The following is a 21,192-nucleotide window of genomic DNA, read 5'->3' as shown; positions in this document are numbered from 1 at the left end:
TTATTTCCAGTAGAGGCTACAAAAGAGTGCACAAGTTTATCTTTGAGAGAAAGTGTATGGGACAGCAAAAGCAATAAATAAATGATAAGGCAAGAAGTACACAGGCGGAAAAAAAAGCCATTTGAGCAACTTAAGCCCGGAGGCATTTTCAGTCATAGACAAGAAAGCCAGACAAGCTCCGAGCAAAATGGAGCTGGAAAAACATTCTTTCACACTCAGAGAGATGGGAGTTGCGGAAAAGTGTTGATAACAAAAATATAAAGAAAGGGACTTAAGAAAGAAAGAAAGAAAAAAGAGACAGGGTTTATCGAGACAGAGTTGAGTGGTAGTGGGTGATTTGGACATTTGTTGCAGCTTAGCACAGTGCACGATAGATAGTAAGGTCATAGGAGGTGTTGGACAGTAAGTAACTGGTGCTCTCTACTTCTGTCATACAATGGTCAAGGTGCACAGTAGGCTAGAGATGTATGAAAATAAGATGTTTTGACCTTAAATTAATTTAATTCAAAAAACTTTATTGATCCCCATAGGGCAAATAGGATTGGTCACCGGTGTAGAATGCATACAGTGATTAAAACTCATACAACAGATAGGTGACGTTTTTACAGGATCAGCCATAGCAGTACAGTGCCCATGGAGCAAATTAAGTTTAAGTGCTTTGCTCAAGGGCACATTGACAGATTTCCTTGGGTATTCGAACAAGCAACCTTTTGGTTAATGGCCCAAAGCTCTAACTGCTAGACTACCTGTTGCCTGAGCACTGATGGCTGTTGGAACAAGTACAATACATTACGTCAATGGCATCAACAGAATAAATATAATTTAACATCTTACAAACTAGTAGTGTTGTTATGATAACAAATGTTTTACCTCAAAACCAATTCCAGGTTTAGTATCATGATACCGAAACGATACTCAATACCAAAATGATATTTGATAACAAAACGATACCACAGCAAAATAAAAAAATGTATTAGGTAAAGACACAGAATAACCACTGGGCCTATTTATTTATTTTTTTACATTTAACAATATGTTGATAACTGGTAGAACAAATACAAATAAATGGAATATCTTCTATTCTATATTAAATTTCTTGCAAAAATAAAACACCGTATTAAATAACAGAAGAATACCTTACATTTTCCAGATGCGAAACCATATCGGATACTTTTTTTTTTTTTTACAATTACATCTAAGCCTTTTTAAAATGTAATTTAATACATATCAGGGTTAATTTGCTCATCCAAGATTCATAAAAGAAGCAGCTTTTTTGTCTTAAATTAAGGTTAGGATTAGGTATAAGGTTAGCGGTGTGGTTAAGGTTAGGTTTAAAATCACAACATAAGAAAATAAATGATAGAAATAGACGGGGTTTGTGACTTTGTGGCTGTGGTAACTAGTGACAACCCTGCTGGCTGGCTAGTGGCTACTGCTAGCAAGCCTAGACAAATAGTCTAAATACTGTATATTGCTGTCAAGTTATCAGTGCATTTCACATTATTTTGGGTTGTGTAATCATATTATAATGCTAATATGAATGTCATGCTGAATATATGTTGATGTCTTGGTCACTCAAAAATAATAAACATTTAGTCTAATAATTATAGCGTTACAATGCAAATCTAACGTGTAAAATGTGTCATTTATGTCATTTTGGAACTAAATCTCCCTTGCGCTGCACTGCTTTGGTCACATTTTGCTTAATAGTTTATGTGGGCTGGTCCTCATCTCCTCTGTAATCAAAGTATTCCCATAGTTCACTTCTGCAGACAGTTTTGTCAACAAGCTGCAGGCGTAGAGGTATGATGTTTTCATTAGAGGAAGCCATGCTGCCGGCTATGCATATTCATGGCGTGAGGCTAGTATCATAGCATCTCTCTCCATTTAATACCAGCAGTTGACGTCAACAACCTTAACCAAATTTTCAAAAATGGATTACCATAACGAAATGTATCCACCAATCCAAAGAAAGGATAGGCGGAAGCTAGAAAGTCTGCCGTGACGCTTTGTGGACAACGGCTTCTATTGTTAGGGCGGAGAGACATGTATCTTGTCAGTATATCCATAAACTTTGTTACTACTGCTCACTGAGAAGATTCAGACCAAATACTAGACAGACTCAATGCTCTCAATCCATGTATGACGTGAGACACACGGAAGTACCGAAAGTAAAAACAATTCTAGTACCGAACTATGTTCTAGTATCGAAAAAGTACAGACGTTTCGGTGTACTGTGTAAACACTTATCCCAGGATAAATATATAATAATAACCAGTGTTATTACTTTTTATATGATTTGAAAGTACATGGAATTACACAGGAACAATAGTTTTGTGCCTGACTCATTTTGTGACAATAATATAACTATATATATATATAAATAATGCCAAGAGTGTGCAAATCTGTCATCAAGGCAAAGGGTGGCTACTTTGAAGAATCTCAAATATAAAATATATTTTGATTTGTTTAACACCTTTTTTGGTTACTACATGATTCCATATGTGTTATTTCATAGTTGTGATGTCTTCACTATTATTCTACAATGTCGAAAATAGCAACAACTAAGAAAACCCTGGAATCAGTAGGTGTGTCCAAACGTTTGACTGGTGCTGTATATATTTTCAGTAACATAATGTGCTGCTTGGGTGTTATGAACTCTGAAACAACACAAACCTGAGGGGTCATTTTTGGGCATTCCTTAATTAAGAAGTTACAGTACCCATTCCATCTAGTAAGGTCACTGTCTTACTAACCTTTGTAGTTTCTTTAGTCAACAAGGAAATTCGTTTTCTATTTTTGTAACCCCATTCCATGCTCTTGCCTTCTTTGGAAACACAGCTGAGAAATGACACATAATGCGTAAAATAAAGACTGTAACATCATACAGTTTATCAAATGGCTCTGAGATAGTGCCTTGGGTCTACTTTTAAAGCCTATAATACGATACAGCCCAAGACCTCTCTCTCTCTGCCCATTGACTACTTTGCTGTGATGTCAAGCTGTTTCACCCAAAATGTCCTGAGTGAGATGCCCATGCTTTTCCAATCAGCTTGTCTTAGCTTCCTTGTGTGTTGCTGCCGAGGTTAAAATTGAACCAAAATTAATGTACTCAGAATAAGGGCTGCCTCAATTGCCGGGATAAATGGGGATTCGAGTGACACTTCCTTGAATTCGTAAACACTTTGTGGCTTATACTTTTCATAAACTCAACAGGGGGATTAAGATTCTCTCTCTCTCGATTTGAGATATATTTTTCTCAGTGAAGGTCACCAGGGACTCATGTCAACATACTCCGGACACATGGAAATTATAGTGTTTAAGGACATGTACAGTGGCTGGGCTCCCTTGGGCCTGTGTGCTCTAGCCATCAGATACATGGTATGGATATGAATCATATTCCTACCATTTCAGTAAAAACACATCCACTTAAAACGATCACTGCACTGTTGGGGAAGATATTGTTCTTGGCCATGTTTGAACTAAGTTAACACATTTTGATGGAGAGCACTATTGGAAAAATGCCTTGTCTAGGTTTTTTTTCTTCCAATGTAACAGTTACTATACTTAATATGGTGTTGTTTGTCCTCAAGCAACCATTGTTTTAAACTGAGAGGACATGCACCTGAACAAGGAAATACAGAAATACTCTCTGTCGGCCACTTTTATTGCAAACACCTGAGGTGTTTGATGTAACATTTGAGGTGTTAGCTAAAAGGGGAAGTTCCGTATTGTACAACTTTATGTTAAATGGTTCCTCACTCTGAAAGTAGTCTATTGGCTACAATGGACTACACCATGGTTTTAAACACCCACTACAAACATCAGCTAACTTGTAAGCTAAAAGCAATGGGAGTTATGGGCAACAGTTTAATTCAGATTGAGGAACCATGCATCTTACATTAAGTTGTGAAATACTGAACTTCCCCTTTAATACCCTTAAGCCTGTTACAAACAAATACGCATTATGTACTGGATATTACTCAACAACATTTGCTAAATCAACTTCTTATTCCCTCATTTAGTTACCTTTGGATGTGAATCCGGCAGAGACATTTGGATTAGTGGGGAGAACTACAGAAGATGCATTACATGTGATTGATGAGGTTGGTGTGGTAGTTATTTACCATCTGAAAGGATAGTAGGCCTACATGGAAATCTAGTAACATTCAGTATGTGTCACCCATTAACCCCTATATGACTCACTGTAGTCAATAACAATAATGGATATATAACGACAAGTCTATTGAGCAATTGCATGATAATGGACAGAATCATATCAATTTGTTGTCTTCAAGTCAATAAATGAAGTACTACACTGCCATTTTCTGATCATTTGTTGTTGTAATAACACCCTTCACCAATACAGGTGAACAAGTTGCAGAACTCAATGCTGTTCAAGTCCGCTAACACGCTGGATTTCAGAGCGGATGCGTTAGGTAGTCTGAACATGCTACTATGTGGCAAAGCTCCAGACTCCAACTCCAGAAATACCACCATGAATGTCTCTGCTTCTGGACTGACGAGGAATTACACAGAAAACAGTGAATTATCTGATTCCAGGAACCGCAGTTCCAGTAAGTATTGTTAATAGTTCACAATACCTTCTTGACCTATGAAAATATTTTAGAAAACAAGTACTGTCAAACTGTCATAACAGTTTTGGTGTTGTTCTCTACCAGATGATACACTATGAAGCAGACACAAAATGTTATATATTTGTGACACTAAATGGTTCTTCTATTTTTATTTGATACAGTGTATTGTATTGTCGTATAGTCACCTCCCAGTAAGCCGAAATTGGTTCTGTGAAAGTTCCCAGAACATTTAATTGTGGTAAAGGCGTAAGAAACATTCCCTCCAAAAGTTATAATAACACAACATCTGTCCAGTTGTGTAGACAATTATACAATATTTGTATTAGGGTGCAAAAAACATTCCTCTGATGTTAAACAGAACATATTTCTTTGTGGGGACAATACAAAAAATAGGTTCCCGAAACACAAAATAGTTGATGACCTTCATACAATGTTTGCATCAGAGGGCACAAAACTTTCCCTCAATGTTCCTTAACAATGTTAGTCCTTAACAGCAAATTATATTTTACTGTAAAGGAATTTTGTTGTTCAACAGTCTATGTGGAAACGCATATGGCAATTGTGATATTTATAGACATTTTGAACATTTTTTGAACAAATAATTATATATTGTCGATCCATTGATTCTTAAACAATATCAAGCCTTGAAATAGCGTATTATTATTGTGAAAAGGGTTCTTCGATCAGTTGTTCTGTCAAACAGCTAGCCATGTTGTGTAATGTACAGTACGTATACACAGCACAGACATGGCACTGAACCATGTTCAGAAATGACATTAATGAATGCTTCAAAGGTCATATTTGTCAAGTGGAATGTATATAATTCCTCTGAACACTGATGATTTGTTTAAAAAAAAAAATAGGCTGCAATAGGCTTCCTCCAATGACAACAAATCCATTTAGTTGTTACGGTTTTCTTACTCCTCTTCCTCTGAAGAGGTAAAACAGGGATCGGACCAAAACGCAGCTTGGTTATTCATAAACATCTTTAATGAAAGATGAAAATACAAACAGTATACAAAAACAATAAACGTGAAAAACCGAAACAGCTCTATCTGGTGCAACAAACACAGAGACAGGAACAAGAAACAATCACCCACGAAATACTCAAAGAATATGGCTGCCTAAATATGGTTCCCAATCAGAGACAACGATAAACACCTGCCTCTGATTGAGAACCACTCTAGGCAACCATATACTTACCTAGACTACTCTACTAAACACAACCCCATCAATCTACAAAAACCCCTAGACAAGACAAACACATAATTCACCCATGTCACACCCTGGCCTGACCAAAATAATAAAGAAAACACAAAATACTAAGGCCAGGGCGTGACATTAGTACAACAGTTACCTGCTAGGCATACACATGTGGTTGCTAATCCCAACAACATGAAATAAATATGTAGCCCGTTTCTTGGATTTCTGTTTTCCCGACAAACGGGTGCTTTAAAATGCAGAGCCCTTGACTGTTCTGTTTATTGATTTATTCAGAGAGTTAAAGTTTTTTAAGGTCAGAAGATGCCAAACTAAAAACCCAGTGAGTCAGAGGTCATTCAATTCATCAATAATAAAAAAGCAGTTTCTGTCTAAAGAGAAAAGACGAACAAAGGAAATACATAAACTAATAGTACAGGTAGTTAGCAATAAAAACGATACTACTGTCACGTATACAGCGCTTGAGGTCACCAGACTGATCATTATTACACACACCTGTCAACATTGTTATGCGCACCAGCGCCTCATCAGATTCACCTGGACTCCATCACCTGCCTCAGCTGGCTCGTCGGGCTCCCATGCCTCAGCTGGCTCAACGGGTTCCCGCGTCTCAGCAGAGGCGACTGGCCCGCTCCTGGTCCCTGGGATCGTCCCTCTGGTCGGTGTCCTGCGGCCGGAGCCACGCATCAGTGAGGGGATACTGTCACGTATACTCCCTCTCTGTGCGCTATTACGCACACCTGTCACAATCGTTACTTGCACCAGTGCCTCATCAGACTCTCCTTGACTCCATCACCTGCCAGATTACCTTCCCTATATACACCGCTCAAAAAAATAAAGGGAACACTAAAATAACACATCCTAGATCTGAATGAATGAAATATTCTTATTAAATACTTTTTTCTATCTAAAAAACTGGAGGCCTCTTATACTTCAATGCTGTAATGCAGAATTAAAAAGGTTTTACAAGGTATTGTTCATCCTGATCAGACAGGTTTTTTACATAGACGATACATTGGAGAGAATATACGACAACTACTATGAATAATAGAACAACATGAAACATCTAAGAAGCCAGACCTGGTATTTATAGCGGAAAATGAAATGGCCTTTGATAAAGTAAGGTTAGATTTTATTTATAATGATTTTTATAGTGATTTTAAAAATTTCTGTGATTCTCTTTTAAAATGGGTAAAAGTAACGTATCTCAACCCCAAGTGTAAAATAGTAAATAGCGGCTACTCCTCAGAGAGTTTTGAAATGTCAAGAGAAGTTTAACAAGGTTGTCCGCTGTCACCATATGTATCCGTTAAGGCCATCAAAATGCTAGCTATTAAAAACAGATCAAATAACATTAGAGGATTAGAAATCCAAGGCTTAAAAACAAAGGTGTCCATGTATGACGATGACTAAAGTTTTATATTAAGTCCACAAGATAGATCCCTGCAATGTCTCATTGAAGGTGTACATAACTTTGCTGGACTCTCTGGACTAAAACTTAATTAACATAAGTGTACAATATTATGTATTAGATCTTAAAAAATACAGCTTTTACATTACCCTGCAGTTTACCTATAAAATAGGCTGATGGTGAAGTAGATATACTTGGTATTCATATCACATAATATATAAATGAGCTCTCCACAGTGAATTTCATTAGAAAACTTGCAAAAATAGACAAGATCCTGCAACCTTGGAGAGGTAAATACCTGTCCTTATATGGAACAATTACACTAATTAACTCCTTAGTCATATCTCAGTTTACTCACTTACTTATGGCGCTGCCGACTACTGATTATTCATTTTTCAAATCATATGAGCAAAAAATATTTAGCTTTTTCTGGGATGCTAAACAAGACAAATAAAGCGTGCCTATCTATATAATGAATATGAACTGGGTGGGTTTCGGTTATAAAATATAAATGCTCTAAACCTCTCTCTAAAAGCTTCACTTGTTCAAATGGTTCTCAGATAGATTACTAAGAAAAACTCATCCATTGTTTAAAAATGGCCATTTTGCCTTTGTGCAGATTGCCATGTCTCTTTTTCGATGAATAGAAAATACAACTTTTTTCAAAGTATCTCTCTTTTACAAACAAGCATTGCAGAGCTAGCTAAATTTTCAATTTCACCCCCCTGAAAAGAGAACAAATAGTACAACAAATATTATGGCTGAACTTAAATGTGCTGGTTGATAAAATAACTGTATTTATGGAAAAGCTGTTTGAATAGGGTGTTTTGTTTGTAAATTATATTGTAAATTGGAATGGTAGAGTTATGTCTTTCATGGAGTTATCAGAATTGTATGGGAAGGTCTGCTCAATCCAAGATTACAACCAATTGATTACAGCATTACCCCAAAAATGTAGGAGGCCGGTGGTCAGCGGGAGGAAGTAGGGAAGATGTCTGTCTTCCCAATATAAAGGATCAAAACTGGCGGAGGAATAAAAATAGCATAAATAGGAAAGTTTACCAGTTTCATTTGAGGACGAGGATGTTGACAGCTGTGCCGTACAGAATACAAACAAGTTGGGAAGTGATTTTTGATGTAACGATTCCATGCTACAGGGAGTATGAGTTGTATGAGGGGTATTGGGGGTGCGGAATGGAATTATTAAAATATATATATATTTGGGGGTGGGGGGGTGGTTTTGGATGGTTGAGGAGCAACTCTTGGAGAACTGTTGGGAGGGGGATCTTGGAAGGCCGGTGGCTGATGGGTCGCTGGTTCGGGACCCCGTTTTTGACCTTGTGGGAGATCTGTCGATTTGCCCTTGTGCAGGACGTTGACCTTAGTTGCTTCTGTGGGTCACTCTGGGTGGGAGTCTGTTAGATGACTAATGTGATGTAGATGTTGAGCGGCTTCACTGCAAGTAGATCATATGTTTTCAATATTCAACAGAATCCCCCCCCCCCCCCCCCCCCAAAAAAAAAAAGTCTAGAACCTTATCAGGGGTCTGACCCATCAAATCAAGCTATTTATTTACATTGCTGAGTTCCTCATTACACAAATGTTTGTCCCTCTGCTTACCACAGATCGCAATTTCTCAAGTGTGATGTCTTTGGAGTTATACTAATTAGGGGCTGCACAATCCAATTCCATTAATTGCCTATTCGTTTGAGGATCCACAGAAAAAAATGAACGATTTTAATAAGCTTGACTCTTCCCAGGAATAAAGTTACACTCTAAAGTGGATTTGTGTGCTGGTGCCACTACAAATTAGTAAAACAATGCAGCAGCCATTTGAAATGAGCGCAAACACCTCTGCCGGCATGCTAATAGCTTTTCTTGCCTCTTTTTATTGTTATGTAAAGTAAATGGGTATGAAATAAACATTTGCAAGGCTCCAAGTGCACTCTGAGGAATATTAAAATAGAAACAATAAAGGCTAGAAAAGACATTTGGTAAATACTCAATTTTGTTATCCCTCCCAAATTAATTCATGATGGCATTCGGCACCATCCAATAGCATCATTAAGGAAAATAACAGTGTGATACATTTCTTTCCTTGGCAGTAAACAGTATTTTTGTTTAAAAGATTCTCCCACAATGAGATAAGCCCTTTCGATCGATCGTTTATAACCACCAATGTGCTGGAGAATCACATATCTATTCATTCGTAGAAGAAAATGTGTGTAGGCCATTGACATTTTTGATTTTGAAAGCCTATATAATACAGAATGACACATTAATTTAGCTGTTGTATTTTTATTGGTGTAGTTTTGTACAGGGAGGCTCTTTCTGTGAACTGGCATGATTGTAAAATATTGATTAGATTGATATTGTAGTTGCAGTACAGTGGCAGTGGAGCATTGTGTGTGTGTGTGTGTGTGTGTGTGTGTGCATGTGTGTTATGTGTGAGTGACAAAAGGAATTGTCTGTCTTTCACGTAAGAGAAATTCCTGCTTGAATGACACATATTCTAGAGAGTTCTATTTCAATGTTGGACGCAAGAGATGTTTGTTGCGGGCAAGAGAAGCGGTGAAGTCTGAGTGAGTGATGTGTGTGTTAGCCCAGTTAGGTAGGTGTGTGACTGACTGTGTGTGTTTGTGTGAGTTGTCTTGTTTCTGCGCTGTGCCGAGTTGATCCACTCTCCAGGGTACAACTCAAATTGATTAAATTTGCTAGGTAAGATGAGGGGCTGCCTAAACGCTCTAAGCAATTACTTGGCTGCAGCTCCCTGTGTAAAATATGGATTCAGTTCCTCACCGTTGTGTGATAAATCGGAACCTTTGGTCAGAATACGATGGTGAGTCACAGTTTTGGGGGAGATAAATATTCGTACGGATAAGAATGGGCGGAAGAGATTCATCCTCATGTCAATATTTATTGGACGGAAAGCTACAAGCCATGTGTCCCTGTGTACTTCCTGTCTAAGCAATGTGATTTTAGGAAATGACATCTGTGTGGTCGGGGGAAACAGCTGGCTGCAGTGAGGGCGGCCATTAGCTCTTGACAGAGTCTCCCCGGAGCACCTGAGTAGGGATTGCCGCAAGGCAAAAGGCAAACGTTTATCGCACATCCTGCACTGCAAATGGCCACTAAAATCTTTGACGGCATGATAGGTAGCCAGCTGTGAAGAGAGCACTGTGGTAGAGGAGGTGGAACAGTCTTTTGGGTCGAGCTGACGAGCCAAGTGTAGACATACGCACCTGAGCCCAGACAGACGGACGGACAGAAACACAGAGCAGGACAGACCGTTAGACAAAGACGCAGTTACACAAAGGACAGATGGACGGACAGACCACCATCAGAGAAGGACAGCCAGGCTGGCAGACAGACAGGCAGATACAAAGAGATGCTGAGCAAGACAGACAGACACATCCGCACACCCCTAGAGAAACACACACAAATGAAGGTTGCAGCACCTGTCACTGTGCTGTTCCCTTAGATCTATGTCTCTGCATAACCTACAAAGCACTCCAACCGACCTAGCAGTATTCACATTGGCAGATTGGATAAATTAATAATGATCCCGCTGCAGCTGAGCATATTGACTTGTTTTCTCCCTCCGTGTTGAGCACTCCCCACCTCCTATGTATTCAGCTAGACTACCGTACAAATGTCTTGATCCATTCCTCTCTCCCCAGACATTGTGTTATTAGGTACACATTAATGGAGTCGTTTGGGGTCTTTGAAGTGTGGTAATTACATTAAATCCTCTGCATAGTGAAAAGTTAAAACTTGACCGACTGCTACTTCTGTTATTAAGATGACTGTTTATTATCTCAGCAGTGACGTGCTAGTTTGCTGTGATAGCCAGCAGATTTCTGGCGATCTTTGTAATTGTGGTGCATCCATTATATTCAGCATTCAGATTGTCCTTTCTCTAAACTAAGTCCCAAATGGCACCCTATTCCCTATATAGTGCAATACTTTTCAATAGGGCTTTGGTCAGAAGTAGTCCACTATAGGGAATAGGGTGCCATTTGGGATGGATATTTAATTTTAGGCTTCTAACCCTGAAACACAACAGATGAACAAACTTGCATTTTGATGGTAATTTTGATGGTAACAGATGGATAAAATGTGATGCCAATATAAAATGTTTTTGATGTTTGTTATTATCAAGATATCATTCATTTATCTTGTGTTGTATTGAGTAGTTTGGCCCATGTACTTGTTCAGACAGATTGCATTTTTCCATTTTGAAGTTATTAACAGGTGTATTATCTCTCACCAGGTGCCTTCTGCAAAACATTGATTGATACTCTTGAGGGAACTCCTGGCCTATATGTTGTCTGGAGTACGTTTCAGCCCCTAATCCAAGGGAAGGTCCTCTACACCCCTGACACACCTGCCACTCGACTAATGGTGAAAGAGGTAAGTAAAAGAGAAACTCATATTGTATGCACATCGGTTCAGGCGCTGGACCAGCAAAAAAAACATAAAAGTGAAATATGTCTGCCAGGGTCAATTTGAATAGAAGTCAGTGAAGAGAACTGAAAGTAAACTGATGTCTGCAACACTCATATCAGTGTCATGGACAGTTACACTCGTATCAGTGTCATGGACATTTACACTCCATGACAATGATACAAGTGTAAACGTCCATGACACTGAAATGAGAGTAAACGTCCATGACACTGAAATTAGTGTAATCATCCATGACACTGATACAAGAGTAAACGTCCATGATACTGATACGAGTGTAAACGTCCATGACACTGAAATGAGAGTAAACGTCCATGACACTGACATGAATGTAAACGTTCATGACACTGACATGAATGTAAACGTCCATGACACTGAAATTAGTGTAAACGTCCATGACACTGATACAAGAGTAAACGTCCATGATACTGATATGTGTGTACACGTCCATGACACAGAAATGAGAGTAAACGTCCATGACACTGATACAGTATGAGTTTAAACGTCCATGATACTGATATGTGTGTACACGTCCATGACACAGAAATGAGAGTAAACGTCCATGACACAGAAATGAGAGTAAACGTCCATGACACTGACACGAATGTAAACGTTATGTACGTTTACACTCGTATCAGTGTCATGTACGTTTACACTTGTTTCAGTGTCATGGACGTTTACACTCGTATCAGTGTCATGGATGATTACACTCATTTCAGTGGCATGGACGTTTAAACTCAGAATGTATCAGTGTCATGGATGTTTACAATCTTATCAGTGGCATGGACGTTTACACTCGTATCAGTGGCATGGACGTTTACACTCATATCAGTGTCATGGAAGTTTACACTCATATCAGTGTCATGGACGTTTACACTCACACTGTATCAGTGTCATGGACGCTTACAATCATGTCGGTGTCATGGATGTTTACACTCATATCGTTGTCATGGATGTTTACACTCATATCAGTGTCAATGACATTTATACTTATTTCAGTGTCATGGATGTTTACACTCATATCAGTGTCATGGACGTTTACACTCATATCAGTGTCATGGACATATATACTCATTTCTGTGCATGGACGTTTACACTCATATCAGTGTCATGGACGTTTACACTCATATCAGTGTCATGGACATTTCCACTCATTTCAGTGTCATAGATGTTTACATTCGTATCAATGTCATGGATGTTTACACTCGTATCAGAGTCATGGACGTTTACACTCATATCAGTGTCATGGACGTTTATTCTTTACACTTTATCAGTGTCATTTACTTTCATGTAGTACACTTACTCACTAATATTTCCTAAATTGTACAAACCTGTTAAGTGACATTACTTGGGTGTCTATGTAAGTAGCTTGTACCATTAAAACTTTTGCCATTGTATCTATTTGCATATTTTCACTCCACAAATCAGTTGGCATTTACATTAGCTGGTAAATAAAAACGTGATGATATACGCTATGAACCCGTCTCCAAAAAAACAGCTAGGAAGAGGAGATGGAGAACACACTCGGGGGAGATGGAAAATGTAATGTATTTTTCATGAAGTTTCTTCCGATATTAACATCATTTTGACAACGGCATAAACAAAACAAACAAATGTTGAGAAGTTGTAGGGAATTGGATGTGGAGAATATCCAGTGAGATAATGACTTCTAGCGGATCCACCAACTTCACAGTGACCGGCTCGGTCTTGGCATAGGGGCCCGTCTTTACACTCGGCACAGGCCGATTGTTTACATCTCAGTGCTCGGGATTAAATAACCCTGTTTACATTAGTCACAACGGGGGGTATATGAATCAGATAAGTCTCCTGGGGGTTAGGTGAAAGTACGAAGAAGCAGTATGTTCTCAAGGTCGGACTGGCTACAAAATAAATTAGATAGCACAGTGGGAATTCCATCAATTGGAGGACAAACAGATATGGCATTTTCCATTTTTTAATCACCATACATCTCTCTATCTTGTTTCAGGCAAATAGCACATTCAATGCATTGGCCATGATAAAAGAGCTGGCGGAAGCTTGGGAGGATTTCGGACATCTTGTTTGGGACTACTTTCAAAATGGCCGCCAAGTCAATGCACTGCGGGTAAGATTTATGACTCCTTCAATAGAAACACGGATATTTGATGTACTGTACTGCACCGGAGAGCTGGTTTAAAAGTATCCGATGTTAGACAAGGCTGAGTGACTTGTCATGCATGCATCAGTGTCACACTGTCTAATGTTAAAGTAACTGTCCAGTGTTTCCAGATTTCTATGAAATATGAACTGTAATTAATTACAATATGAGTTAAATAGTTTTCCTTCCCCAAAAATGGTAATTAAGTATGTTAAAAATCAGTTTTTCTGTGTTGGGATGGTGTGGACATAGCCCAACAACAGAATGGTGTGGGCGTATACTAGGGTTGAAGGGTGGGAACCACTGAGATTTCCCGGGATTTACAGCCTAAAACCCCTCCCTTTTCCCGGGATAAATAACTGCGAGAAATCGGTAAATTATAATAAATTATTTATATAAACAGCATGGCGTGAAGTGGAACTGTTAAATTATATGCAATGTCTAAATCTCGCTTCTCGTTGGCCTCTGCATGATGAATCAACACTCAGGGTGGGGACAGACAGTCTATCTCAGTATGGAGAACAGTTCACAATGCATGTAGACCTATCATCTCATTATGGTAACTTTTTTTCTTGTGACAAGGAGGCCTACGTTTGCTGCAGCATAGCCCATGCTACAGTAATATAAAGACTGAATGCTCGTCTAATTTACCCATCTCCATCTGGCTTTCGGGGGTCACCTTGTTTTTAATTTTACAGATGATCATTTTTTTTTACTGCAGCTGCAGTTTTAAAACAGCTATCAAGCACTCTCCTGCCGTCTTTCTCTCTTTCCATCAACTCTAATCAAATTGCATCCAAAATAGATAATCCTGTTCTAAATTGATATATAGCCCTATATATAGACATTTTAGCCTACCTCTTTCACGTAATACATTCAATGCAGTATTAGCCCTATATTTAGCTAATTAATGATGGCTTATGCATAATATGCATCTACATTTTGGCTTTTGTCTCTTGCGCAATACGCACACACCTGTGCTCTGCTGGCCTCTCAACCTCTTAAGGATCAGACCCTTTTTTAAAATGTTCTCCTAAAATGACATACCCAAATCTAACTGCCTGTAGCTCAGGACCTGAAGCAAGGATATGCATATTCTTGTTACCATTTGAAAGGAAACCTTTTGAAGTTTGTGGAAATGTGAAATTAATGTAGGAGAATATAACACATTAGATCTGGTAAAAGGTAATACAAAGAAAAAAACATGTTTTTGTATTTTTTGTACCATCATCTTTGAAACGCAAGAGAAATGTTCAAATATAATATTCCAGGTTAGGCACAATTTAGATTTTGGCAACTAGATGGCAGCAGTGTATGTGCAACGTTTTAGACTGATTCAATGAACCATTGCATTTCTGGTCAAAATGCTGTATCAAGACTGCCCCAATGTGCCTAATTGGTTAATTAATACATTTTAAAGTTCATAACTGTGCACTCTCCTCAAACAATAGCATGGTATTATTTCACTGTAATAGCTACTGTAAATTGTACAGTGCAGTTAGATTAATAAGAATTTAAGCTTTCTGCCCATATCAGATATGGCTATGTCCTGGGAAATGTTCTTGTTACTTACAACCTCATGCTAATAACGTTAGCCTATGTTAGCTCAACCGTCCCACGGGGGGGACACCAATCCTGTAGAGGATGCTCCTTAGCTCTTGGAGTCCCATGCAGGAAAAGCTAGACTAGAATAGCTTGCTGGACATTATATTTTTAGCATTTCTTATACCAATATACTATTCAAAGAGGGACACAAGCTCTTTTTTGCTAAACGTTAAATACAGAAGCCAATTGAACTCATGGGTAGTTTGAAAGAAGAGCGAATGCACGATGGCTATAACAGATATTTATTCATACCCATAACCATTCAATCTTCCTGAAGAGAAGTAAAAGCCTTCTGCATCTAATTTTATTCCTATATTATTCAAGGATGTCATTAGAATGATGAAGATAAGGACAACAAAATGTATTTAATTGAACTGGTAAAAGCAAGGAAGGAATGAAACAACAACAGAGAGAGAAAGAGGAGGTAGGCTAATAACATTAGAGGAAATATTGTGAAAGGTATAGATGCGTCAGCCTGCTAATTATACAAACAGGCACTATTGTTTTCAAATATTTGATCAAACTCTCTAGCCTGTACATGTAACTTTGTAGACCGCATGTGCAGCACCAGAATTGCAGGTTCTCTTCTGCTTTATCATGGTTTGAACGATGTGCGTAATTCCAGTCCATATAATACAGTATAATACAATACAGTAATACAGTTCACACTCAAAAAGATTAGCCTAAAGGAGCTAGTTTAATTTATTTACCCAAGAGAGCACATCGCTAGCTATATATATATATACAGTGCCTTGCGAAAGTATTCGGCCCCCTTGAACTTTGCGACCTTTTGCCACATTTCAGGCTTCAAACATAAAGATATAAAATTGTATTTTTTTGTGAAGAATCAACAACAAGTGGGACACAATCATGAAGTGGAACGACATTTATTGGATATTTCAAACTTTTTTAACAAATCAAAAACTGAAAAATTGGCCGTGCAAAATTATTCAGCCCCTTTACTTTCAGTGCAGCAAACTCTCTCCAGAAGTTCAGTGAGGATCTCTGAATGATCCAATGTTGACCTAAATGACTAATGATGATAAATAAAATCCACCTGTGTGTAATCAAGTCTCCGTATAAATGCACCTGCACTGTGATAGTCTCAGAGGTCCGTTAAAAGCGCAGAGAGCATCATGAAGAACAAGGAACACACCAGGCAGGTCCGAGATACTGTTGTGAAGAAGTTTAAAGCCGGATTTGGATACAAAAAGATTTCCCAAGCTTTAAACATCCCAAGGAGCACTGTGCAAGCGATAATATTGAAATGGAAGGAGTATCAGACCACTGCAAATCTACCAAGACCTGGCCGTCCCTCTAAACTTTCAGCTCATACAAGGAGAAGACTGATCAGAGATGCAGCCAAGAGGCCTATGATCACTCTGGATGAACTGCAGAGATCTACAGCTGAGGTGGGAGACTCTGTCCATAGGACAACAATCAGTCGTATATTGCACAAATCTGGCCTTTATGGAAGAGTGGCAAGAAGAAAGCCATTTCTTAAAGATATCCATAAAAAGTGTCGGTTAAAGTTTGCCACAAGCCACCTGGGAGACACACCAAACATGTGGTAGAAGGTGCTCTGGTCAGATGAAACCAAAATTGAACTTTTTGGCAATAATGCAAAATGTTATGTTTGGCGTAAAAGCAACACCCTGAACACACCATCCCCACTGTCAAACATGGTGGTGGCAGCATCATGGTTTGGGCCTGCTTTTCTTCAGCAGGGACAGGGAAGATGGTTAAAATTGATGGGAAGATGGATGGAGCCAAATACAGGACCATTCTGGAAGAAAACCTGATGGAGTCTGCAAAAGACCTGAGACTGGGACGGAGATTTGTCTTCCAACAAGACAATGATCCAAAACATAAAGCAAAATCTACAATGGAATGGTTCAAAAATAAACATATCCAGGTGTTAGAATGGCCAAGTCAAAGTCCAGACCTGAATCCAATCGAGAATCTGTGGAAAGAACTGAAAACTGCTGTTCACAAATGCTCTCCATCCAACCTCACTGAGCTCGAGCTGTTTTGCAAGGAGGAATGGGAAAAAATGTCCGTCTCTCGATGTGCAAAACTGATAGAGACATACCCCAAGCGACTTACAGCTGTAATCGCAGCAAAAGGTGGCGCTACAAAGTATTAACTTAAGGGGGCTGAATAATTTTGCACGCCCAATTTTTCAGTTTTTGATTTGTTAAAAAAGTTTGAAATATCCAATAAATGTCGTTCCACTTCATGATTGTGTCCCACTTGTTGTTGATTCTTCACAAAAAAATACAGTTTTATATCTTTATGTTTGAAGCCTGAAATGTGGCAAAAGGTCGCAAAGTTCAAGGGGGCCGAATACTTTCGCAAGGCACTGTATATATGGGCTTTTATGTTTTTATGCCTTATAATGCTTTTGAATGACACTTCTGGTTTTGGCAGGAAATACCGGTTTACCCGGGAGAAAAGGGATTTATTCTCGGGATGGAACATTTGTAAACTACTGTGTTTTTCAAGTGTTGTTTCTCCAATTAATGCTTTGGCCACAAATATGAGTACAGGACGAGTCAACAACATTATTTGGGTATTAGTTAGAATAGGAACGTTTAATGTAAGTGATAAATTAATCAAGTTGAAAAGAGCTTTAATATCCTTATCAATTCGTTGTAATAATCCTTGTCCACTTTCATTTTGAATGACGTACTGTACACAAGCCTTCCCGTCTGATGTTGAAAATACCCTCCTGCAGCAAGAAATAAAGAGTATACTGTTTCCACTAGGAATATTTATCAACCTTTGTATTTATCAACCTTTGTAGGAGTCAACGACTCCTACATTTCCCACCATAAAATGTTTTTAACACTAATTCAGCTGAAAATATATACATTTATTGTAGCATATGGAAATGGTGAAAAAGAAAGTAATTATGGGTAAGTGCTGCGTAACTTTCACCTCGGCAGTCAGGGAAGAGGATTAGCTTCCCTGTTCCCTTGAAGCTGACATTACTCCCGTGTCACCTGAAATGAGCTTATGGGCAGCTAGGGGAGAACGTAGCCGAGCGCTCCATATAGCCAGGGTATTCATTACCCTAGCCCTAACCTTTGCACAAATGGACCCGGCAATTCTCCTTTGTCTTCATTTTCTCCCTCCGAGTGGCGGCCGACCGGACTCCCCTCAGAACGGGTAGCTCTGCTGGTATGTCATCTTCTCCAGAGGTCTCTCAAGGTTTTGGCAACTTTCTACATTGATGGCAATCATGGCACAGCTGAGTTATCAGCCGAGCTGAAGAAAGAGAATTTCTTAAATCCCAAATGAACCCCTTGCCCCTAGACACAGAAAGGATCTAGGAGGATTGAATAGGTCTAAGCAATATGGTGAAAATTTCACCTTGTGTCACGCTCTGACCTTAGATATCTCTGTTTTCTTTATATTTTGGTTAGGTCAGGGTGTGACGAGGGTGGGTATGCTAGTTTTTGTATTGTCTAGGGGTTTTGTATGTCTAGGGGCTTTGTAGGTCTAGGTATTTGTATGTCTATGGTGGCCTGATATGGTTCCCAATCAGAGGCAGCTGTTTATCGTTGTCTCTGATTGGGGATCATATTTAGGTAGCCATTTTCCCTTTTGTGTTTGTGGGTTCTTTTCTACAGTAAGTTGTCTTTGTGAACTCATTTGTATAGCTTCACATGTCTTTTTGTTATTTTGGTTAGTTTGTTCAGTGTTCATTCTTATAAGGCTGTGCCTTGGTCTGATTCATACGACGAACGTGACACCTTGACTGTCAAAGGGCAAGATGAAGTTACTACCAATTTGCTTACACCCATTCAATCCTTTCAGATCTACACATGTGCATAGGGGAGAGGGGACAGTTCAGATTAGGATAGGGAACTTCATGTTTACCTCATGTTCCTTTTTTCCAAAAATATTATTTTTTGTAGCCGAAATAACTCCGTTAGTTCTTCACGTTTGGCTGAGAATTCGACCGGAAATTGCGGTCACGACCATGTCGAAAAATATTCCAAATTAGCTCCACAATATCGACAGAAATATGGCAAACGTTGTTTATAATCAACCCTCAGGGTGTTTTTCAAATATCTATTCGATAATATATCAACCGGGACAGATGGCTTCTTAGTAGGAAAGAGAGAAACAATGGCCCCATTTGTCCTTTACGCACAAAACACTCTGAGAGACTTCAGCTGACCACTGACGCAATGTTGACGTTCAGGCTCATTTTTCAAAATAAAAGCCTGAAACTATGTATTGTGATACTAGACACATTAGGGAAGCCATAGAAAAAGGAATCTGGTTGATATCTCATTCACTGCTCAATAGGGACGCATAGGCACACAGAGGTTTCTAAATAAGAGTCACTTCCCGATTGGATTTTTCTCAGGCTTTCGCCTGCAATATCAGTTCTGTTATACTCACAGACAATATTTTTACAGTTTTGGAAACTTTAGAGTGTTTTCTATCCTAAGCTGTTAATTATATGCATATTCTAGCATCTTGTCCTGACAAAATAGCCCATTTACTTAGGGAACGTTATTTTTCCAAAAATGAAAATAGTGCCCCCTAGATTCAATAGTTCAAATCTTGCCAACAGGTAAAACTATAGGTTTTACAACATCAATTCAACATTACATTACTGTAAAATAACAACTGATTATTAACAGTTGCCATTTAGTAGACGCCAAACCAGTGACCATCTTGCAAAATGTCAAGCAGAAATTATTATTAGAAAATGCTAAGGACGGCTGGTTTGAGTTTTCTTTGGCTGTTGGTAGTCTGTTTTCGTTCAAAGACCTTCTCATGTCGGATGATGACATTTGACACGTGGACGCCAAGGTTAAATGGTATATATGCAACAATCTGGCCCAAATGCCACTGAACGTTAAGAGTAGTAGAACAGGGGCGGCAGGGTAGCCTAGTGGTTAGAGCGTTGGACTAGTAACCGGAAGGTTGCAAGTTCAAACCCCTGAGCTGACAAGGTACAAATCTGTCGTTCTGCCCCTGAACAGGCAGTTATCCCACTGTTCCTAGGCCGTCATTGAAAATAAGAATTTGTTTTGTTGACTTGCCTAGAGGTAAATAAAAAAATATATGCCATGTTTAAACAATTGAATTTCAGTGACCCCTTACAAATACTATTTACTCTAAAATAAAGACACTGCATTGTTTACAATACAATACAACTCTCTGCATGTTACAGAGACCTAAATTAAGTATTCCATTCTCACTGACACAGAATGGTTGAACTGATTTTTCGAAAAGGTCAGGAGAAACATGGAGATGACATCATTTGACACTTTGACCCCATGCTAAACGGAATGTCATTCCCGAAGTGTTGACTTAGAAATGCCACTGAACACATTGCTCAGAATATGTTTGAGGCGTGTGTATGTGTGCGTTTCCAGCATGTTTTGACTTCAAATTATGCACACTACCTTATGAGCAGACCATGTTCAATTTATGAAGTTATACAATACAACACTGCAATTATCGTGTTATTACACTGTTGCAATTTCATGGTTGCCAGCATACTGTATGTACCGTACAAAGCACACTGAGTGGAGCAGTCCCAGACAGACGGAAAGTCTGCATCCTATCCCCTTTATAGTGCACAACTTTAATCTGGGCCCATAGGGATCTAATCAAAATAAGTGCCCTATATAAGGAATAGGGTGCAATTTGGGACGCAGACCAAAGTGTTTTAACCAAACCTGTACCAGGGAACGTACAGTACCTGCGTAGGAAGCTTTTATTTAAGG

The 21,192-nt window shown here is 38.9% G+C and overlaps 1 protein-coding gene across 1 annotated transcript in view; it reads left to right on the top strand.

Moving 5' to 3' along the window:
* The window catches only part of LOC139378978 (phospholipid-transporting ATPase ABCA1-like), a 269,741-nt gene that overhangs the window by 37,730 nt on the left and 210,819 nt on the right, over positions 1-21,192 (top strand). Inside the window, exons 7-10 of the mRNA XM_071121640.1 lie at positions 4,026-4,106; positions 4,370-4,577; positions 11,504-11,643; positions 13,682-13,798. Coding sequence (XP_070977741.1) covers positions 4,026-4,106; positions 4,370-4,577; positions 11,504-11,643; positions 13,682-13,798 — 546 coding nt within the window. The remainder of the gene's footprint in view (positions 1-4,025; positions 4,107-4,369; positions 4,578-11,503; positions 11,644-13,681; positions 13,799-21,192) is intronic.

Source organism: Oncorhynchus clarkii, chromosome 21, assembly GCF_045791955.1.
Source record: "Oncorhynchus clarkii lewisi isolate Uvic-CL-2024 chromosome 21, UVic_Ocla_1.0, whole genome shotgun sequence".
In the NCBI taxonomy this organism is placed as follows: domain Eukaryota; kingdom Metazoa; phylum Chordata; class Actinopteri; order Salmoniformes; family Salmonidae; genus Oncorhynchus; species Oncorhynchus clarkii.
The sequence above is the reverse complement of the archived record's forward strand: the minus strand, read 5'-3'. Positions and strand labels throughout refer to the sequence as shown.